This window comes from Mizuhopecten yessoensis, unplaced genomic scaffold (assembly GCF_002113885.1).
Source record: "Mizuhopecten yessoensis strain PY_sf001 unplaced genomic scaffold, ASM211388v2 scaffold716229, whole genome shotgun sequence".
Taxonomy (NCBI): domain Eukaryota; kingdom Metazoa; phylum Mollusca; class Bivalvia; order Pectinida; family Pectinidae; genus Mizuhopecten; species Mizuhopecten yessoensis.
This window is the reverse complement of record NW_018480012.1, coordinates 308,795-334,056: the sequence shown is the minus strand read 5'-3', so window position 1 is coordinate 334,056 and position 25,262 is coordinate 308,795. Positions and strand designations below refer to the sequence as shown.

Here is a 25,262-nt window from a genome sequence, read left to right as displayed (position 1 = left end):
AAAAATCTTCTTCTCCAGTTCTAGAAATGCTAGAATCAAATACTACCCATAGCTGTAAAGGCATTTGGGTGGTTTATAAAATTTGTGATTTATATAGGAAATAGACATGATGGGCCATATCTTCCATTGTTTTGAAAATAATTTGTTCATATTTAAGAGAAATACTCATTGGTTGAGGAGGGTCTGCTGATATAAATCGTGTGAGCCTGCCCCCCCTAGGGGGCTGAATAAGGGGCCGAAAAGGGGGGAATTTAGGGAAATTTCAAAAATCTTCTTCTCCAGTTCTAGAAATGCTAGAATCAAATACTACCCATAGCTGTAAAGGCATTTGGGTGGTTTATAAAATTTGTGATTTTCATGTCTCCCAGGGCCCCCGTTTGCCCCTGAGGAGGGGGTAAATTTAGTATAGTTTATATAGGAAATAGACATGACCGGCCATATCTTCCATTGGTGTGAAAATAATTTGTTCATATTTAAGAGAAATACTCATTAGTGGAGGAGGGTCTGCTGGTATAAATCGTGTAAGCCTGCCCTCCTAGGAGGCTGAGTTAAAGGCCGAAAAGAGGGGGGGGGATTAAGGGAAATTTCAAAAAAAAAATTCTCCCGTTCTAGAAATGCTAGAAACGAATACTACCCATAGCTGTAAAGGCCTTCGGGTGGTTTATACAATTTGTTATTGTCATGTCTCTCAGGGCCCCTGTTTGCCCCTGAGGAGGGGGTGAAATTGAGTATAGTTTATGTATGAAATAGACATGACCGGCCATATCTACCATTGTTTTGAAAATAATTTGTTCATATTTGAGAGAAATACTAATTATTGGAGGAGGGTCTGCTGGTATAAATCGTGTGAGCCCCTCCCCCTAGGAGGCTGAGTTAGGGGTCGAAAAGGAGGCGAATTTCAAAAATCTTCTTCTGCAGTTCCAGAATTGCTAGTATCAAATACTACTCATAGTAAAATTTAAAAGACAATTCGACAAATGAACAGCCATCACATACTTTTTTATCTCCAACCCAACTAATGTGCTATTAATAGTAACAACCTTAATTCTTTATGAATTATAAAGTCTCCATAGTAACGCTTCCAAGTTATTACCCTACATGTCTAAAGTGGTTACAAATTGGCATTGCAGAGCAAATGTTAATAATGTGCCATGATTGCTTAAATAACCAGGTGAGCGATACAGCACCAAAGTTTCCATGTCCTTGGTGTTCGTGATCTCATGCAGGTGTTTGCTGGAGATTTTTTTTGACCAGAATATAGTCATATAGGAGCACAGATAGTCCACAGCTGTTATAAAGTTTGAGCATGGTCTTTTTTGAAAAGTCTGTTGTTTTCCAGATGTTGCCTAATCTAATGAATGCTGATCTATTTCTAAACATTTTCTTCAGGTTGGTAAGTATGGATTATGAGAAGTTCTTTTTTCACAACCAATAAAATCAAAACGTCACATAGATTTTTTTCTAGTTGTGTAAAAAGAACTTTTCATAACGAATGGTGATCAAGCTTTTCCTATTCTGGCCTTTTTTTAAGCATTGAACTATTTTTGTATAGCATTTATGATATGTTTGAATGACACAGCTTCGCAAACAAACAACGCGTATTATGATTTGTTTGCTTTGCAATGGTGTGTCATTCAATGCTTATATTTTTTAGCTTGCAAATTATATTTAACGCTAAATATTTCCGCCTTACCGACAGTCTGCACAAATTTGTTCAATAACTGGAACAGCGAATTGTCGCGTGCAGATTGGCTAAGAATTGTGTCTCGTGGTGCATGTCATTTAAAGTTCCATCGAACGACACAGAAATATAATTCTTTCTGCACCACTTTCCGTGTTCTACAACTTCCTAGGTAATTAAAGGAGTCTACTGTGGTCAGTTGTTCCCTTCTACAAATATGGCAGGCAATCTTTCTTTGATGAGGTACATTAACTTTGTCTTTTTTTAATTGATCTTAAGACCAATCATCTTAGCATTTTCTTCTATAAAATCCCTCTTGTTCTTACGTTTTACTGTCTTACCGTCTTGTTGCTTTCTATATATTTTATTCGTAAAATAAATAATAAGTTTACAAAATATTGTATATGTGAATATATGTATTACATGCACGATACATGTACTTGATCATGAGTTCCCGCAGGTAAGTTTTACAGGTAGATTCACCTGTTGGACCTCGGACACTTTTTTAAGAAAAAGACTACCTGTCTAACCCCTATCAAAACAAGTTGCCCTACAGGTAAATTAAAAATCTTGGCACTCAGAGATACACCCCATCCAAGGTATATATTCTGGTTGCAATATAATAAACTAGGCATTTTGTTACTTTTGTAGTGAATGAAGGTTGTAGCCTTTCAAGGGGGTGGAGGGTCAGGGCTCTAAAGAGGACAATCTGATTATTTAAATATTGACATGACTACATGTACACCTTCAGCAATGTTTGTCAGATTCGTCTTCATTTAACATTTGATATAACAAAGGAATGATGAACGTGTAAAAGTGAAATTTTAACAATGAAAAATAACTACATTACATAACTCTGGTGAACCTTTGGGGCTTTTGTTCCAGCATAAAACGATCTTACAATACAGGCAAAATAATGTGTTTTGAAATATTTTGTTACGTTCAATAGAATAAAAATATATATGATGTAGCATGTGACCTTTAAGATATCAGTTCCGTGTAATAACAATTCTAGATGAAAGTTGAATTAGCATGAAGAACGAACAATGAGTGTCCGAAGATGAGTTAAGCACGGTCAAAACTGTATATACGTATTCAATTAAATGATTCCTTTATTTCAGTCACAACGAGCTGATCAAATACAAAAAATGGAAATAGACATACGAAAGCAACACGCAGATATGATAAAGAAAATACACGGATATATTTCACCAATGTTATCGGAAACTTGGGATCTGTTTCGAAATGGTCTGACTCCACATCTTACGAGACGCGAAACACACGGTTCAGATGTGACTTTTGTAGGCCATATCTGTGAGAGCCTTCTTCGTAAGGATATCATCAAGCACGGAGAGTACAGTGTCCTCTTAGAAGTTGTCGACTCCACAGACGTGCGTGCCGGCGATATAGTCAGAAGAGCTACAACAGCCATTAAAGACATCAAGCTGAAGATATCCGCTCTAAAGTCCGAAGGTTAGAGGAATACATTTCATTAAGGGAATGAAAGACATTTTTAATTGTGTTCATACTGGTATGAACGCATTCAACTTGCCTACATATTTTATGAACCGCGCTTCATCTTTGATTGACAATTATTTGTCAACGTGTATATATTACCATTAAAATATTCGGCTAAAAATATTCCTGCTAGCGAGATCCAATTTCAAATTGATGACCTGCTTTTTCTAGAAACCCTTTTATAAGAAAATAGCGGTAAAACAATATCATTCTCGTTGTACAAGCTTAAGCAGCAAAACAAACCAAACGATATTCTTATAGAATCAATTAAGTCACTAGAATCCATTGACAACATACATTTCGAACAAGTCGAAAAAAAAGGAAAAAAAGCAGAATTAGAAAATATAAGGCGACATAAAGTAACGGGAAGTATATTTGTTCGCTCAAAAGCTAAGTGTGAATAGGAAGGAGAAAACCAGTTTATTTTTTTTCAATATCATAAAACATAAATGATACTTCAAAAAATTCCCGATGTTTGGTAAAGAAAAAAATTGTGAAAGTATTAGGGAACAGGAGGATATTTTAATGAAATTAAATGTTTCTATGAACCGTTATTTTTCTAGTGTGGTGATATTGAAGAAACTGATTAAGATGAGTTTTTTAGATATTGATGTAAATCATATTCCTAACCTAAACAAGACTGAATCTTTGATTTTAGAAGGCAATATTTCTTTTGATGAAACTTCCCGTATTTTAAAAAATATGAAACAATAAAAGTCCAGGGACTAATGGTTTTACTGTTGAATTTTAAAAATGTTTTTGGGGACAATTAGGTAACTATGTTGTGAGATCATTAAACTATGGATTAATCATGGTAAACTCTCCGTGACCCAAAGACAGGGAATTATAACATGTCTACCCAAGGAAGATAAACCCAGTCAGTTTTTGAAAGAATTGAAGGCCTGTTTCTTTGCCTAACACAGTTTATAAAATAGAAATTTAACATGAAAACAGATCATACACTTTATAAGAAAAATAATTTCGCTGGAAGATATCCTTAATATGAATATATACTTTCCTTATTTACCTATTAATTTGGAAATATATATTTCGAAAGAGAAAAGGGAATAAAAAAAAATTATAAAGTAAAATGATCAAATAATTTAATCACAATGGGAAGAATAAAAAAGGATGATTTTTTTTTTATTTTAACGATGAAATATGGAGATAAATCTAAAGAATTTCCTTTAAAGTTACCCGAAATACAACATTGCAATGGCCTCAGATTAGAATTAATAACCATATCTTAACTACTAAATTATCTTTTTTAAAATAGGCCTTGTTGATTATCTTTATTATTTCATTGTAATACTTGTAAAAATTGTATGCTTAAAAAATTTCGAATTTTGATTAGATTTGCTATTAATCCCATTTGCTTTTTATAAAGCGTTTTATCTTTTGTCTCTGTGATTGACAAAAAGCAACGTAGATAACTTAATAATTCGAGTTATAAAGCTTTATAAAATTAATTAAGGAAATATATAATACTCAAAAACATATTGATATAGGTAAAAGTGACATTTATCTGAAGAAATGGAAGACATTGGATAGATTATTGCATATCACATAGCAAAAATATCAATCATGATATAGAAGGGGAAATGTTTGTTATCCCTGGTTATGATTGTAAATATATGTCTTTTCACATTCATTTCATACAACTGAACTTATAGTAAACCAGTGTCATGTCTAAAGACACCATTTCCTTCATTCTTTCTTGTCTTATCCTATTTTTTTATCTTCTTCTTTTTCTTCTGTTAAAACAGCAAATTCAGTTCAATTCAATGTAAAAACGTTCGCTACAAAATACCTTTCTATTTGTTTTGCTTCATTGTCATATGCTTAAAGTGATTTTCCTTTTGTTTGTGTTGTTGAATCTAATAGAATACAAAACCAATATCAATTAGGTAAATAAAGACAAAGCGCAAACTGATGAAAAAATAGAAACGAGTGAGCTCGGTGATTACAATACAATTAAATGGTGATAGTGTAATGTACTGTTGCCACAATTCTGTGAAACATTAAAAAACCAATCGGCGGTTTACGAACCAGCATATAATGTAACAATGTTAGGCAATATAGCGTTTGATTCAAGTTATTGACCGTATTATTCGAAGCGATGGGGTGCTATACACAATGTAAATGTGTTATACCAATGTGTTATTATACCAATAACATTCTTTAACAGAATTCTGTCAAAGATGTCCGATTGAACAAATACAGAATAAAATTCGTCGAATTTAAGCAGTGGTTATTAATTGTACATTGTATTAATTTATTCTATTTCTTTTTACGCAAAAACTATCGCATAGTAAAACATTATCCCACCCTATATCTTCCACTGGTGAAATCCATAGTAAAACATTATCCTACCCTATATCTTCCACTGGTGAAATCCATATTAGCCCAGTATCAGTTTGGCCATTGCAGTAAGCCTTGCACTGCTTATCGCTATCAGTATAAATCGGGCGATTGAGTTATCGGGGCGAACATTTCTCGGTATACCATATATAGAGAATTCGACACGCGTGTTCATGTAATATTTAATTTTTTAAACGAGTTAATTAATTTTATATGAAACGAGTCTGTGTCCAGGACGCATTACATGCATTATGTTTGAAGCGCTTTGCGCCACAAAAAAAATAATTTCAGAAACATCTTTCTGAAAAGCTTTTAAATTATAATTTAGGTTTTTTTTATCAACAATGTTTTAATAATTGTCATAAAAACATTCATAATGATTTTTTTAAACTAAAAGCATTCCATAGGCCTAGAGTTTACGAAATTAATACACATCGAAGTCGGCGCTATTAAAAAGTGTACAGGTACTGGAAGTCACTGTCACTTTCAATAACACGGGCGCGTTTCTTGGGAGGGTGACCTAGGTGAAATTGAAACTCGATCCTTTGGCCTGTCACTGAGCCAGAAAATGTACTTTGTAATCCGCCATGAACCTACACGTGGTCGGCACCTTCTGATTGCGTGTGTGTCAGATAAGTTGAAGTGGAATTTAAACCTGCAGCTGTTGAATTTGTGTGAAGTATCCAGGATTCTCCTTGTGTTAATTTTTGTTGATGTGAGAATAGTTGTTTATGGATGAAATATTTGGTAAAGCCCGTGCCTCTGCAATCAATGCAAACAGTATATCCGGTAACTAGACAATCATTTTGTTTACAGAGATTGTAGTGAGTAGGAATGTGATCTGATTCCAAAGGTGAAAAGACTCATTTGCATGTTTATTGTACGTTGTTTAAATTGAACGGCAATATTGTATTATATAATATATTGTGATATTTTATATTTTTTCTCTTACAGCTAGATCAGATCATAACACACGCTTGGCACAAGCAGAGGAAGACATGTTTTCTGAACTGCATGAGTCTACAAGACCAAGTAAGTACACACATATCAAATCTGTAAAAGGCTTCAACATATTGTACAGTTACTTTTTTTAAATTTTATCATCAGTGATACTAACGATATTTTACATGCCCACAAATTATACATCTTTAACATATATACACATTCAACTGAAGTAGAAAGACGGAGTTTCCCGGCCTATCTGTTAAAGGTTCGCCATCTTATTGACATTTTATCTATACCAACCACAATAATGAACAACAAATATAGCATGTCTCCATCTTGTTTAACAGTTTGTATAGACCAACCACAATAATGAACAACAAATATAACATGTCTCCATCTTGTTTAACAGTTTGTCTATACCAACCATAACAATGAACAACAAATATAACATGTCTCCATCTTGTTGACAGTTTGTCTATACGAACCATAACAATGAACAACAAATGGAACATGTCTCCATCTTGTTGAAAGTTTGACTATACCAACCATAACAACGAACAACAAATATAACATGTCTCCATCTTGCTGACAGTTTGTCTATACCAACCATAACAATGAACAACAAATATAACATGTCTCCATCTTGTTGACAGTTTGTCTATACGAACCATAACAATGAACAACAAATAGAACATGTCTCCATCTTGTTGAAAGTTTGTCTATACGAACCATAACAACGAACAACAAATATAACATGTCTCCATCTTGTTGAAAGTTTGTCTATACGAACCATAACAATGAACAACAAATAGAACATGTCTCCATCTTGTTGAAAGTTTGACTATACCAACCACAATAATGAACAATAATCATAACATGTGAAAAAAACGTTACAATATCTACCATGACATATCTGGTTTGTGAAGCATAGTTATTTTGTTTATTCACCTGTCACTTAAATCTTCATGAAAGCAAAACAAAACCTGTTTACCGTTATAATTATGTTCTTATTTTTTACCTGGACAATAAGATACTGCTAAAATGATATTTGTTCTTTTATATAGCTGTTGTACTACGATCATATTAACATTTTAATAAAACCCTATATAACTGTCCAGATAAAATGGTAGCAAACATATCCAATTTCTTCAAACAAATTACCTAAGCCAATCTGACTTTTGAAATTACTTCAGTTTTATGCCAATTTATACAACACTCACGATGAATCTTCAATATGTACATAGCTATATTTGTTATACGAGTCAGGAGAATGTGTACAGGTACTGGAAGTTACTGTCACTTTCAATAATACGGGCGCGTTTCTTGGGAGGGTGACCTAGGTAAAATTGAAACTCGATGCTTCGGCCTGTCACTGAGCCAGAAAATGTACTTTGTAATCCGCCATGAACCTTGAACATTGGTGAAGATGACCAGTTACACGTGGTCGCCACTGATTGCGTGTGTGTCAGATAAGTTGAAGTGGAATTTAAGCCTTCAGCTGTTGAAATTGTGTGAAGTATCCAGGATTCTCTTTGTGTTGATTTGTGTTGCTGTGAGAATAGTTGTTTATGTATATCCTGTAACTAGACAACCGTTGTTTACAGAAGTTGTAGTGCGTAGGAATGTGATTTGATTCCAAAGGTGGCCAGACTCATTTGCATGTTTATTGTACGTTGTTTAAATTGAACGGCAATATTGCATGGAAACATCCTGTATTATATAATATATTGTGATATTTTATATTATTTCTCTTACAGCTAGATCAGAGCATAACACACGCTTTGCAAAAGAAGAGGAAGACATGTTTTCTGAACTGCATGAGTCTACAAGACCAAGTAAGTACACACATATCAAATCTGTAAAAGGCTTCAACATATTGTACACTCATTTGTTTTTGATTTTATCATCAGTGATACTAACGATATGTTAAATGCGAAATTAGCTTAATTCTCTTCAACAAATATAACACAGGACAAATGATACTAATCCTCCATATTTATGAAAAATGTTGATTGCTCACACACATTCCATAAAATAATTTTGTTTTAACTAAATAATGCATGACGATCGAATTTGCATGGAAAAATACTTCAATTATCTTCCGTTATATATTTTCCAGAAGAAAGAACCATAGATGTTGACAAACGGGGGAAAATGATCGGTAAGTTTTACAAAATATCACTGCATGTACGTCTAACAGATTTTCATTGAGTCTGGCGTATGTTCCGTCCGTGTGTTTTAATTGCTTCTTTCAAGAACCATAACGCATAGGGTCATGATGTTGGCAATATATCTTGCTGGAGAAACGACTTACCGCAAGGCAATTGAGATACATTACTCGGCGACAGGGCTTTTAAGCTTGCCAAATTTATATATCTCGAACCACATTCATAGTCATAGAGGTTAAGTGTGTTAAACAAACAAAAACAATTTCTTCTTAAAAGCACGGTGACCGAGAGCAATGATGTTTGGTCGGTATCTTATTGAGGTGATGGGTGATCGCATTTATAGCCAACCTGGTCTGAAGGTCAGGTAAGCTTATACTGTAGGTCGGAGTTCGCCTATGAAGGTTTCCTTTTGAAACTACAAGTCCTGAAAGGCTAAGTGGATTTTTGGCAAAACGGATTCAGTGTTGTATAAACGGCTTGTCCCTGGGGCAGTGGAGCGGGCCCATTTGGGGAAAACATTTTTGTTTAAAATCCTTCACTTTACATAGCCAATTATCAATTGTAATTACCAGCTTCGTATTTAAATATATATACCCGTCTGGTTATCTAGTTATCTAGTTCTACTTGCTCATCGTTATACGTAGTTATTCATATCCAGCTTTTACCTATCAGTTTTACTTTTTGAGAGCGATCAGAAAAACAAGATGGCTACCAGGCATCCGTCTTGGATTTTACGAGTTCAAGTTTGTTATCGCTATTTCTCAAAATCTGCTTGACAGATTTTTCTCAAATGTCATTTGAATATTTCCCTTGATCTCTGGTTGTGTATGTTTTATTTGAGACTGATCAGATATACAAATAGCCGACAGGCGGCCATCTTGTGTTTGACCGTTAAGACTTGTTACCTCTATTTCCTAGAAAGGACTTAAGATCTTTCTAAAATTTGATATCCAGGTTTCCGTTGGTCTATTACTGTGCATGTTTACTTTTGAGACTGATAGGAATAACAAAATGAATTACAGGCGGCTATCTTTGATTTTGACAGCTAAAATGTGTTATCTGTATTTTGTAGAAAGTACTGAAGAGGTCTTTTTCAAATTTGTTATGTAGATTCCACTTGGTATCTAGTTGTGCATGTTTTACCTTCGAGACTAATTAGGAAAACAAATGGCTGAAAGGAGGCCGCCTTGAATATTGACATTTTTGACATTATTCAGAATATTAGTTTAAGGTAGGTCCTCCCTTAATGGCGTATCAAACTCATTTTTTCTCAAATTGATAAAACAATGTCTATAGTGCACAAAAAGCCAATACAACACATTGCTATCTAATCAGTTTTCAAACCAGGGTATCTAGAGCATATGGGTCATCAGGCCTCTACGTTTAGAAGAAACAACCTTAAGCCGAGACAAATGTTCCATAAATTTGCGTTTATAAAATATATTTCTTTATAAAAAAAGCAGTTTGAAGAGACAATATATCTAATTATTAATTTGGGTATTATTAACTAGTTGTTTTATTATAATTCCTCACGCGAGATTTAAACGTGAAACATGTACTTTTTAAGCTATTCAAATAATTAAAATCACATTTTAAAAAACGTGGCTACATATATAAGTTATAAAGTACTTCTCGAGCTAGTGTATCTAGAATAAAGACCCATAAGGAACATGACTCGAAGAGGACAAATATACCTTACTTTGCTGGAAAGGAAATCTTCATAAAAAAAATCCTTAATATTTNTTGGGGGGGGGGGGGGGGGGGTGAGGACATAAACCATTTATATGTTAGTAAAATTTAATCTAGTCAGTGTTTTCTTGTTAAAAAGGTACATTCAAATTTTCCCGGACAATAAAACATTTTGTCAGTCTTTATATCCTATGAGTCATAAAAGTATCAAAATGTATACAAGCTTGATTATTTGCTGATTATATGTAGTTTAATTACAAAAAAGGGCAAAACTGATCCATATTGTAACAAATAAGATTGCGAAACAACCCGTCCGAATCGTGATGTCATATGACGGTGGACCTACTTTAAAGAAGGTAAAAGTCAGTTCTATGTTTGTATATTTGACTGCGAGTTTTCCTTTACTTTTCCTTGTAGATCAAACCGAAAACTGGATAAAGTGGAAACGGAAGCAAACTACATTCATAAAGACAAACGCCTTTAGCGTTGCAATCGATATCTTGAAAAAAACTAACTTGATTCTCATAAAAGGGAACTGTGGTGATGGTAAAAGCGTTCTGGCTATGGAGATAATGGCTTGGCTAATGGGTGATCGTGAAGAACAGTGCGAAGCTCAACATGATACAGTTAATCCGAGAAAGAAACCCCTTCTGCTTAAGGAGCTGAAGAGCTGGGACGAAATAGTATCATGTCATGCGAATTTAGCAATTTTCATTGATGATATTTTCGGGTATAGCTCTATATACAACGAAGATTTAGCATGGTGGAAGAAAATTTCCCCCTTTATTGTACCGGTTGTGGAAGGACATATAGTTACCGATGCAAATTGCATGATCTTAACTGTCAGAAACGATGTATATGCGGAACACGAATCTCTATTTTGTCATGAAGATGTATTAAGTAACGGACAGTGTGTCGTTGATTTGAGTCGTTCTCAAAGTTTACAAACAGAAGAAAAGAAAAACATTTTGAGATTGTATTTGCCGAAAAGTGTAGAATTATCGACAGACGATGAAACGAAAATCCTGCAATCCGATTTGCCATTTGGTTTTCCGGAGTGTTGTAGAATATTTCAATCGCTTGAAGACATGCATGACCATCCAAGAGAATATTTTATAAAACCGTTGGTTTACATCAAACACGCCATACGGGACAGATTTAGTAAAAGAAAACAATCGGCACTACTGTTCCTTCTATTAGCTACAGGAAAGGTTACCGAGAGTCAGTTAGACCCCGAAAGTTCCAACGCACAAGAAGATGAACTTGTAAAATTGGCGTTTAAAATATATGTTTCAGGTCACCCTATCCAAAGTTTAGGAACAAAACCTGAAGTTCAAACAAAACTTGATATAAAAGAAGGTTTGAAAGCAATGATAGGGTCTTTAGTGAAGTTAGAATCTAACACTTTTACATTTTACCATGACGTTGTGGAAGATGCTGTGGCTATCCTCTACGGAGAAACCACACCCCGTGGATTCCTTCGAAATGTCAACATAACTCATTTGCGTTATATAGTAACATTACAGGGTAATGAAAATGCAATTTATATTGGCGATGAATACATTGAGTGTTTGTATAATCGTATTTTGGATGAATTGAAGACCAGAGAAACAAAACAATATGACATTTTAATCACACTGCGACTATGGGATGATGAAAACTTTGTACGGAATTTCATTGCTTGGGTTGGAAAACAAGAAAGTGTACCAAATGACTTCTACTTTCAATGGACGACGAAGGAATGCGCGCCTACAATTAAGAAGGGTTTTCCAGCTCCCAATGAGAATAATGTAAACAACTACTACAGTTTCTTTGTATTCGTTGCAAAGTCAAACAAGGGTTTTTTATTACAGAAATTCATAGAACAAGGCAAATCAAATGCAATTCAAATGAAGCTTGCATTGGATCAAGCATGTGTATCAGGAAGTGAAAAATGTGCATTAAAACTTCTGGAAAACGGAATTACTCCTGATAGCAACACATGGATCAGTGTTGTAAAAGAGGGGTCACTTGTCTTGTTGAATAAACTGATAACTTTTGGCATATATGCTAATGCAACAACAGACGACAAAACCTTCAATGTTGAGAATGTCAATATGTTACAACTAGCGTGTCTTTATGAAAAAGAACAAATCGTCTTGCGTCTAGCACAGACTTTCCCAATTTTGAGAAAACACAGGGATAAGGATAATAACTCAATGTTCCATCACATTGCGATGACAAACAATTGTGATATGTTTAAGAAAATTACGACAGCACTATTTTTCGAATCACCCGATTTGATGTCCCTTTTACGAAGGGATGACAGAGTAACAGTGTTACACGTGGCATGCAAAAACCAACATCCATCATTCAATGGGAACAGGAGGGAAATGTGCATGCAAATTTACAAAACATGTCCGACGTTGATATCACAACGGGACAATCGGGGTATGCATTGCCTCCACGATGCAGCATGCTCCGGTGAGGTTGATTGTTTTATGTATTTAGACAATCTTGTAAATGAAGGTAAAAGTGAAACAGAAAGACAACATTACATTGAAACATTACTTACTAGTGCAGGCGAGACTGTACTTCACAAAGCAAGTGTCAATGGACAGAAAACTATGTGTTCACATCTATTGGAGACCTGTCCCTCATTGATATCACAACGGGACAATTATGGTAACCATTGCCTCCACAAAGCAGCATATTCCGGTGATGTTGATTGTTTTATGTATTTAGACAATCTTGTAAATGAAGGTAAAAGTGAAACAGTTAGACTACATTACATTGAAACATTACTTACTAGTAAGGGCGAGACTGTATTTCACCGAGCAAGTGCCAATGGAAAGAAAACTATGTGTTCACATCTACTGGAGACCTGTCCCTCATTGATATCACAACGGGACAATTATGGTAACCATTGCCTCCACAACGCAGCATCTTCCGGTGATGTTGATTGTTTTATGTATTTAGACAATCTTGTAAATGAAGGTAAAAGTGAAACAGATAGACTACATTACATTGAAACATTACTTACTAGTAAGGGCGAGACTGTATTTCACCGAGCAAGTGCCAATGGAAAGAAAACTATGTGTTCACATCTACTGGAGACCTGTCCCTCATTGATATCACAACGGGACAATTATGGTAACCATTGCCTCCACAACGCAGCATCTTCCGGTGATGTTGATTGTTTTATGTATTTAGACAATCTTGTAAATGAAGGTAAAAGTGAAACAGAAAGACTACATTACATTGAAACATTACTTACTAGTGCAGGCGAGACTGTACTTCACCTAGCAAGTCAAAATGGACAGAAAACTATGTGTTCACATCTATTGGAAACCTATCCGTCATTGATATCACAACGGGACAATTATGGTAACCATTGCCTCCACAAAGCAGCATTTTCCGGTGGTGTTGATTGTTTTATGTATTTAGACAATCTTGTAAATGAAGGTAAAAGTGAAACAGTAAGACTACATTACATTGAAACATTACTTACTAGTGCAGGCGAGACTGTACTTCACCTAGCAAGTCAAAATGGACAGAAAACTATGTGTTCACATCTATTGGAAACCTATCCGTCATTGATATCACAACGGGACAATTATGGTAACCATTGCCTCCACAAAGCAGCATTTTCCGGTGGTGTTGATTGTTTTATGTATTTAGACAATCTTGTAAATGAAGGTAAAAGTGAAACAGTAAGACTACATTACATTGAAACATTACTTACTAGTGCAGGCGAGACTGTACTTCACCTAGCAAGTCAAAATGGACAGAAAACTATGTGTTCACATCTATTGGAAACCTATCCGTCATTGATATCACAACGGGACAATTATGGTAACCATTGCCTCCACAAAGCAGCATTTTCCGGTGGTGTTGATTGTTTTATGTATTTAGACAATCTTGTAAATGAAGGTAAAAGTGAAACAGAAAGACTACATTACATTGAAACATTACTTACTAGTGCAGGCGAGACTGTACTTCACCTAGCAAGTCAAAATGGACAGAAAACTATGTGTTCACATCTATTGGAAACCTATCCGTCATTGATATCACAACGGGACAATTATGGTAACCATTGCCTCCACAAAGCAGCATTTTCCGGTGGTGTTGATTGTTTTATGTATTTAGACAATCTTGTAAATGAAGGTAAAAGTGAAACAGAAAGACTACATTACATTGAAACATTACTTACTAGTGCAGGCGAGACTGTACTTCACCTAGCAAGTCAAAATGGACAGAAAACTATGTGTTCACATCTATTGGAAACCTATCCGTCATTGATATCACAACGGGACAATTATGGTAACCATTGCCTCCACAAAGCAGCATTTTCCGGTGGTGTTGATTGTTTTATGTATTTAGACAATCTTGTAAATGAAGGTAAAAGTGAAACAGAAAGACTACATTACATTGAAACATTACTTACTAGTGCAGGCGAGACTGTACTTCACCTAGCAAGTCAAAATGGACAGAAAACTATGTGTTCACATCTATTGGAAACCTATCCGTCATTGATATCACAACGGGACAATTATGGTAACCATTGCCTCCACAAAGCAGCATTTTCCGGTGGTGTTGATTGTTTTATGTATTTAGACAATCTTGTAAATGAAGGTAAAAGTGAAACAGAAAGACTACATTACATTGAAACATTACTTACTAGTGCAGGCGAGACTGTACTTCACCTAGCAAGTCAAAATGGACAGAAAACTATGTGTTCACATCTATTGGAAACCTATCCGTCATTGATATCACAACGGGACAATTATGGTAACCATTGCCTCCACAAAGCAGCATTTTCCGGTGGTGTTGATTGTTTTATGTATTTAGACAATCTTGTAAATGAAGGTAAAAGTGAAACAGAAAGACTACATTACATTGAAACATTACTTACTAGTGCAGGCGAGACTGTACTTCACCTAGCAAGTCAAAATGGACAGAAAACTATGTGTTCACATCTATTGGAAACCTATCCGTCATTGATATCACAACGGGACAATTATGGTAACCATTGCCTCCACAAAGCAGCATTTTCCGGTGGTGTTGATTGTTTTATGTATTTAGACAATCTTGTAAATGAAGGTAAAAGTGAAACAGAAAGACTACATTACATTGAAACATTACTTACTAGTGCAGGCGAGACTGTACTTCACCTAGCAAGTCAAAATGGACAGAAAACTATGTGTTCACATCTATTGGAAACCTATCCGTCATTGATATCACAACGGGACAATTATGGTAACCATTGCCTCCACAAAGCAGCATTTTCCGGTGGTGTTGATTGTTTTATGTATTTAGACAATCTTGTAAATGAAGGTAAAAGTGAAACAGAAAGACTACATTACATTGAAACATTACTTACTAGTGCAGGCGAGACTGTACTTCACCTAGCAAGTCAAAATGGACAGAAAACTATGTGTTCACATCTATTGGAAACCTATCCGTCATTGATATCACAACGGGACAATTATGGTAACCATTGCCTCCACAAAGCAGCATTTTCCGGTGGTGTTGATTGTTTTATGTATTTAGACAATCTTGTAAATGAAGGTAAAAGTGAAACAGAAAGACTACATTACATTGAAACATTACTTACTAGTGCAGGCGAGACTGTACTTCACCTAGCAAGTCAAAATGGACAGAAAACTATGTGTTCACATCTATTGGAAACCTATCCGTCATTGATATCACAACGGGACAATTATGGTAACCATTGCCTCCACAAAGCAGCATTTTCCGGTGGTGTTGATTGTTTTATGTATTTAGACAATCTTGTAAATGAAGGTAAAAGTGAAACAGAAAGACTACATTACATTGAAACATTACTTACTAGTGCAGGCGAGACTGTACTTCACCTAGCAAGTCAAAATGGACAGAAAACTATGTGTTCACATCTATTGGAAACCTATCCGTCATTGATATCACAACGGGACAATTATGGTAACCATTGCCTCCACAAAGCAGCATTTTCCGGTGGTGTTGATTGTTTTATGTATTTAGACAATCTTGTAAATGAAGGTAAAAGTGAAACAGAAAGACTACATTACATTGAAACATTACTTACTAGTGCAGGCGAGACTGTACTTCACCTAGCAAGTCAAAATGGACAGAAAACTATGTGTTCACATCTATTGGAAACCTATCCGTCATTGATATCACAACGGGACAATTATGGTAACCATTGCCTCCACAAAGCAGCATTTTCCGGTGGTGTTGATTGTTTTATGTATTTAGACAATCTTGTAAATGAAGGTAAAAGTGAAACAGAAAGACTACATTACATTGAAACATTACTTACTAGTGCAGGCGAGACTGTACTTCACCTAGCAAGTCAAAATGGACAGAAAACTATGTGTTCACATCTATTGGAAACCTATCCGTCATTGATATCACAACGGGACAATTATGGTAACCATTGCCTCCACAAAGCAGCATTTTCCGGTGGTGTTGATTGTTTTATGTATTTAGACAATCTTGTAAATGAAGGTAAAAGTGAAACAGAAAGACTACATTACATTGAAACATTACTTACTAGTAAGGGCGAGACTGTACTTCACCGAGCAAGTCTCAATGGACAGAAAACTATGTGTACACGTCTATTGGAAACCTGTCCCTCATTGATATCACAACGGGACAATTATGGTAACCATTGCCTCCACATAGCAGCATTTTCCGGTGGTGTTGATTGTTTTATGTATTTAGAAAATCTTGTAAATAAAGGTAAAAGTGAAACAGAAAGACGACATTATATGGAAACATTACGTAATCATTTTGGCCAGACTGTACTTCACCGAGCAAGACTTAATGGACAGAAAACTATGTGTTCACATCTAACTAGTAAGGGCGAGACTGTACTTCACCGAGCAAGTCTCAATGGACAGAAAACTATGGGTACACGTCTATTGGAAACCTATCCCTCATTAATATCACAACGGGACAATTTTGGTAACCATTGACTCCACAATTCAGCATATTCCGGTGGTGCTGATTGTTTTATGTATTTAGAAAATCTTGTAAATAGTAAATGAAGGTAAAAGTGAAACAGAAAGACGACATTATATGGAAACATTACGTAATCATTTTGGCCAGACTGTACTTCACCGAGCAAGACTTAATGGACAGAAAACTATGTGTTCACATCTAACTAGTAAGGGCGAGACTGTACTTCACCGAGCAAGTGCCTATGGACAGAAAACTATGTGTACCCATCTTTGCCAGACGTATCCGTCATTGATATCTTAACTGGAAAATGAGGGTGACCATTGCCTCCACAAAGCAGCATATTCCGGTGATTTTGATTGTTTTATGCATTTAGACAATCTTGTAAATGAGGGTAAAAGTGAGACAGAAAGACGACATTATATTGAAACCCTAGCAAGTCAAAATGGACAGAAAACTATGTGTTCACATAGAAAGACGACATTATATGGAAACATTACGTAATCATTTTGGCCAGACTGTACTTCACCGAGCAAGACTTAATGGACAGAAAACTATGTGTACACGTCTATTGGAAACCTATCCCTCATTGATCTCACAACGGGACAATTTTGGTAACCATTGACTCCACAATTCAGCATATTCCGGTGGTGGTGATTGTTTTATGTATTTAGACAATCTTGTAAATGACGGTAAAAGAGAAACAGAGGTACTTCAATAAGGCGAGCCTGTACTTCACCTAGCAAGTCAAAATGGACAGAAAACTATGTGTCCACGTCTATTGGAAACCTATCCGTCATTGATATCACAACGGGACAACTTTGGTAACCATTGCCTCCACAATTCAGCATATTCCGGTGGTGCTGATTGTTTTATGTATTTAGAAAATCTTGTAAATAGTAAATGAAGGTAAAAGTGAAACAGTTCGACTACATTACATTGAAACATTCCTTACTAGTGCAGGCGAGACTGTCCTTCACCTAGCAAGTCAAAATGGAAAGAAAACTATGTGTACACATCTTTGCCAGACGTATCCGTCATTGATATCAGGCGAGACTGTACTTCACCGAGCAAGTGCCTATGGACAGAAAACTATGTGTATGCGTCTATTGGAAACCTATCCCTCATTAATATCACAACGGGACAATTTTGGTAACCATTGCCTCCACAATTCAGCATATTCCGGTGGTGTTGATTGTTTTATGTATTTAGACAATCTTGTAAATGAAGGTAAAAGTGAGACAGAAAGACGACATTATATTGAAACATTACATAATCATTTTGGCCAGACTGTACTTCACCGAGCAAGTGAAAATGGACAGAAAACTATGTGTACACATCTTTGCCAGACGTATCCGTCATTGATATCACAACAGGACAATATATGTAGTCGTTGTTCAGCATTTGACTTAACATCGAATGTAGGGAGATTTTTGTTAATTATTAGTTTTGTGGTCATTTTCTTATTATTTTGTTCGATTTTTTTTAAAGTGTCATAAGGTCTATGCTAAAACTTAGTATGCAAGTATATGATGACATTTTAAACTCTATTCAAGCATCGTTTGCGACTATGAGGTCAGTTTTGAGGTTTTCTGTGATGGTCCCCATTACAATTAAAACTTGTTGATATATGCATTTTATAATTTAGCAGTAGGCAGTTCCTCTGATAATAAGATCAAATAACTGCTAATTGAAAGATATTCTGATAAAACTTGCAGTATATCTGCATCATCGTTAAGTCACTGTGACCTTGAATTCGAAGTGAAAGGTCGTATACGTGCAAAGTTTTCAGGACTACCTTGTCCGGGTCGTAACTTTTATACCGTTAAAGGGGAAACCGAGGTTTTCGTTCACAAAATCAAATCTCTAGTTTTTATATATTTAGACAATCTTGTAAATGAAGGTGAAAGTGAAACAAAAAGACTACTTTACATGGAGACATTACTTACTAGTGCGGGCGAGACTATACTTCACCGCGCAAGTATAAATGGACAGAAAACACATCTATGTACACATCTATTTCTGACGTATTCGTCATTGATACAACAACAGGAAAATGGATGAAGGCATTGCCTTCAACATATATCTTATGTCGGTAATGTTGATTGTTTTATGTACTTAGACAATTTTGTTAATGAAGGTTAAAGTGAAACAGAAAGACTACAAGGACATTACTTACTAGATATGGCGACACTGTACTTCACTGAGCAAGTATCAATCGACAGAAAACTATGTGTACACATCTATGCCAGATGTATCCGTCGTTGACAATGGATGTAGGCGTTGCCTCCGCCATTCAGCAAAGTCCGAGTGTGCTGATTGTTTTATGAAATTAAGAAAATCTTTTGAATAAAGGCAAAAGTTATAATGGAGACTACAATTCATGGAGATATTATTAACAAGTGAGGACGAGACTGTTCTTTACCGAGCAAGTCTTAATGAAAAGAAAACTATGTGTTCACATCTAAGCCAGATGTATCCGTTTTTTATATAACAACGAGAAAATAGAGGTAGACTTTGCCTTCACGACGCAGCATATCCTGTGAATTTGATTGTTTCATTTTTTAGACAATCTTGTAAATGACGGTAAAAGAGAAACAGAGGTACTTCAATACATGGAGACATTATTTCCTGGTGACGACGGTTCTTTACTTCACCGGACAAGTATTAATGAAAAGAAAACTATGTGTACACATTTTACCAGGCATATCCGTCATTGATATCACAACGAGACAGTAGAGGTAGGCATTGCCTCCACTATGCAGCAATTTCCGGGACTATTGATTGTTTCATGTATTAAGACAATCTTGTAAATGAGGATAAAAATAAAACAAAAAGACAACATTACATGAACTCACTACTGGTAAATGGAATTGACACTGAATTTCAACGAGGATGTATAAATCAAAGAAGTTACGTGCACAGTTCTTCAGACATCTGTCTGTGCTATTAGACAAATAAGGTTGTCGTTTGTTCCAATATGCTGCATTTTAAAGTGAAGTGAATTGTTTATTTATTTAGACAATCTTTTTTACGACATAAAAGAGAAACAAGGACACTCAATTACACGGGGACACATGGCAGCAAGGCTTAATGTAACTATCTATACTAGACTTAATCTTCATTAATTACAACCAGACAATAGAGGTCGGCAATTCCTCACAGTAGCCTGTCCCGGTGATGTTGATTGTTAAGGTATTTAGACAATCAAATGAATGAAGATAAAAGTGTAACTGAGGGAGTTCAATTAATGGAAACCCTACTTACTAATGAAGGCGAGACGTACTTATATATATATTTATGTTTCGAGTTTCATTAACGTTTTATGATCAATTATATGTAATATATATATATGTTTCTACTTTGCTAGACAGATAAATGTTTTACTTTGGTAAACACGTATATGTAAATACTTGGTTGAATGTCCGTATGTGTCCACAATGTATAAATGATTATTGTTTCAAGATATATCTACTATGTTTATTGTATGTTTCTTAGAAGTTAATCAAATGAAGTTTCTCCTTAGCTAAACAGATAATTGATTCTTCAAAGTTTTATAGTTATATGTTCCCTCTATGTTAAACAGTTCTATGTTTCTTCTGTGTGAATGTTTAAAATATTACGTTTTCACTGTGATTAACAGATTGTTCAACGAGAAAATAGAGGTAGACTTTGCCTTCTATATATATTTAAACATTTTATCATATCAGTGCTACTTATGTGTTTGGTTGATATTGGTAACAAAATTCTATTATGTTTATATTTCAGCTAACTTTAACAACAATTGTGTTAAAGTTTGAAGAGAAATGAATTTCTGTATTATACCAGTTTTCTATATAAGATTTGTGAATACCTTCCTGTAGCCGGCGAAATTAATTTAGTAATGATGATTGTCAAAGTATCACATCAATGCTTAAAGACCCATGGAAATGCATGGCTGCATGATGGCATGGTATATACTGCATTTTCCCTTGTACCAATGTGTATTGTCTGGCTACAGGCAAATTGAAATTGACTTGGCGTGCACAATATACACTAGCATGAGTTTCATTTGTTTACAATGAACAATGCAACTAAATTTAAAGAAAAGTAGGATGATAAAAAATATATGCCCACTCCACCCGTAAACAAAATTGTACTCACCTGTTGTGTATGTCTTGAAGTAGTATTTGATGCGGCTTTAATGTAGGATTAGAAAATGCTAATTGCCAATAGGTTTTCTTCTGTCGTGCAATCAAACTCTTTAATACCCCCATTCAAAATATTGGGTTATAAAGTAATCGCTTTTTCCATAAAAAAAGGTTATGTGCAAGATATATCACGAACTCCTGTAAACATTTAGTTTCTATTAAGCATGGTATAGTAATATCGAATTATACATCTGAGAAGACTGAGTTGGTTATTGGTCAAATATCACACTTTACCATTTTTGAAGGGAAAAGAATGTGTACAATATATTTCACGCCATAGTATGGTAATATTACGTTCTACACCATATTCGATTTTGGTTATCATCTGTCAACGTTAAAGAATCGAAGGTGATGGGGGCAAAGCGTCAGCTTGTAGTAAAGGGCTTGTGTATAAGATATCTCATGAACCCCTGAATACATTAAATTCATATTTAGAAACCTTAGCTTTTAGTTATTTGGAGTTCTAAACATGGTAAGAGTTAAGCGGTCAACGATCAAGTTTAAAAGGTCAAAGGCCATGGCAAAGCAGCGGGTAGGAGGAAGGGGTATATCTGCTGCAGCATCCACTCAGTTTGATTTTTTGATTTTTATCGCTTATAAATTCGTTCCAAATACAATCATGTTTAATCTTGGTGCATCCTAATTTTTTTCGTCTGATCATCTGTTTTTAGTCAAAACAAAACGAAATGGATGAAATATTTTACACTGATATTTACTGTATATATCCCACGACGTAATATTTCTTATATGGAATTTGTTGTTTTTTATGTTGTTTACATTAGTTGATTACACATTGTATTTTTTCAACGGCACACTTTATTTACCCTGCAGTAAACCCGTGCTTGGTTTTTAGTACTGAAGGACTTAACACAAATTGGAGATTGAAATAGTTATTTTTATGTTATTTATGCTCTTCCTTTTTTGAAAGTTATTTTTAAAATGAGAAACAAGATAAGATGTATGACGTAATGTAAATAGAAAATGAAATGCACATCAAAACGAACTGAATTCCGTTCTGAATATAACATTGTTTTGGTGCTTATGTTATGAGACAATGTTTTTCTTCAGTACTCCGTATTGGTAGAAAGCATAAACACATTTCTTGATACTATAGTAATTTGTGACTTTAGTTATGTTTTAACCAATTTTCAAACACTCGGATGGTCCACTTTGTTACGTTTTCTGTATAAACGCAACTTTCCTGAAGATACGCTAAATCTCCTTCTTTAAATGCTTCTGCAAATCTTCTGTTTATCTCATTCTCTATCCTGTCTTATTATTGTGTAATTTTCTGCGTCTCCTTTTCAGAAAGGTCCGAAACATTTTGTTTTTAATTGTGAAAAAATGGCCTCTTATTTTCCTCTTATATTTTCAAATTGTCACACTCATCAGTGAAAATTTGTTACTGAGGCGAAATTATAAATATTGACTTGCGTTTTAAATCTAATCTTTTCACAGTCAAAAACTATTGTGCCATATTAACACTTGTGCACTGACCAGACGTGAATTGAACTAAATCATGCATGTGATTTGCATGAATGGGACTCACCTGATACTACCAAATATGTTAAATGGGTCAGTGAACACCAATAGAAAATGTGTTGCCTCATTCAGCATAAGAGACACTCAAAATGGGAATGTTTTAAATTAATTATAAGCCTTAAACTGACCAATAAGAGAGAGAAAGAACATCTCTTGGCCCTGAAGTGCCCCGGGCCTCAACTGTACTTTCTCTCAGATGTTGGACAGTTTTTTGCAAAACCCATAACGTAGATGAGCTGCATCATTTTCATCTGAGTTTTATTGCATTCAAATGAGTTGTATTATATTCATATGAGATGTATGATATTCAATGACATGTACTATATTCATATGAGGTCTTATGTTTACAATGAATATGGGCTTATTAAACCCATAGAAGCTATATTTACTCATACCGGCTGTATCATACAGAAACGAGCTGCTGTATCATTTTCATGCACTGCATAATTTTCTGCTTCTGCAAATCTTCTGTTTATCTCATTCTCTATCCTGTCTTATTATTGTGTAATTTTCTGCTTTTCCTCTTCAGAAAGGACCGAAACATTTTGTATTTAATTGTGAAAAAATGGCCTCTTATTTTCCTTTTTTAATTTCAAATTGTCACACTCATCAGTGAAAATTTGTTACTGAGGCGAAATTATAAATATTGACTTGCGTTTTAAATCTAATCTTTTCACTGTCAAAAACTAGTGTGCCATATTAACACTTGTGCACTGACCAGACGTGAATTGAATTAAATCATGCATGTGATTTGCATGAATGGGACTCACCTGATACTACCAAATATGTTAAATGGGTCAGTGAACACCAATAGAAAATGTGTTGCCTCATTCAGCATAAGAGACACTCAAAATGGGAATGTTTTAAATTAATTATAAGCCTTAAACTGACCAATAAGAGAGAGAAAGAACATCTCTTGGCCCTGAAGTGCCCCGGGCCTCAACTGTACTTTCTCTCAGATGTTGGACAGTTTTTTGCTAAACCCATAACGTAGATGAGCTGCATCATTTTCATCTTTTAAGTTTATATTGCATTCAAATGAGTTGTATTATATTCATATAAGATTTATTATATTCAAATGACCTGTATTATATTCAAATGAGTTGTATTATATTCATATAAGATTTATTATATTCAAATGACCTGTATTATATTCAAATGAGATGTATCATATTCATATGAGATGTATGATATTCAATGAGATGTATGATATTCAAATAAGGTCCTTATGTTTACAATGAATATGGACTTATTAAACTCTTCATTTACTCATACCGGCTGTAGTATACAGGAATGAGCTGCTGTATAATTTTCATGCACTGCATAATTTTAATAAGCTGCAATTTGTTGGTATGAGCTGTGTTATCTTCAGTGTTGCGAATTCATAGCAAACTGGCCTAGGATGAAACCCTGAAAATAAGAACTTGTTTGCAGTTTTGTGCGATGTCCGTAACAAAATAAGTATTTTTCGACATCATTTCTACTCCTCTTGGTTAATTTTTCAAACGATTTAAAATGTCTCGCGGTTTTCCAATCGGGCTTTTTTTGGTTTTGCCTTGTTTTGTTGTTTTTCTTTTTAACTTTTCTTTTGTCATAATTTTTGCATCAATTAGCCTGCTCGAAAAGTCGTCCAAAAACATGCCAATAACAGTTTATTTAATAGGCAAACAAATTTGATTTGAAACTATTTCCATCTCTCTAGGTAATGGAAAATCTAATCAAATTGTTCTATTGGTCTATAGCAGTTATATACGATTTGTTTGTGTTGCCATTCGATAACCTAAGTTAGAAGCTTTGAAAAATTAGGTATATATATTGTTTATATTTTATAAAGAAATGGAAATAAAGAGATAATGAATAAGAAATGTGACTAATTTTATTGATACATCACAAAAAGTAAATTCAATGTTTTTCCTCGCTACCAATATTTCGATATGCATTAGGATTGTTATCTTTAATTTACGAAGTCAAGCCTTGAAATTGTAAACATAAAACAGGGTTAGATCGTTCATTGTTGGTCATTGTGTGTTTCTATATTTACAAATATTGTAATAAAATTATAGAAAATTGTGTTATTGGTAGTTCAACAATGTCTTTGTGACCGGTCCCGAAAACTAGTTTGAAGAAAAGAAAAACAAATTTGCATTGCCGCTAATGAAGTGTTAGTCCTGCATTTCGATCCTTTTGAAATATTTACCAGATGATTTGATTTTCTGTTGTCAGTGAAAT

At 34.8% G+C, this 25,262-nt stretch overlaps 1 protein-coding gene across 1 annotated transcript in view; it reads left to right on the top strand.

Annotated features, from left to right (window-relative positions):
• Positions 1-17,318, top strand: part of LOC110442215 — a 44,731-nt gene extending 27,413 nt beyond the window's left edge. Inside the window, exons 5-9 of the mRNA XM_021485708.1 lie at positions 2,803-3,154; positions 6,515-6,592; positions 8,263-8,340; positions 8,625-8,666; positions 10,780-17,318. Of these exons, the coding sequence (XP_021341383.1) occupies positions 2,803-3,154; positions 6,515-6,592; positions 8,263-8,340; positions 8,625-8,666; positions 10,780-17,318 (7,089 nt within the window). The remainder of the gene's footprint in view (positions 1-2,802; positions 3,155-6,514; positions 6,593-8,262; positions 8,341-8,624; positions 8,667-10,779) is intronic.
• Positions 17,319-25,262: the final 7,944 nt, after the last annotated feature.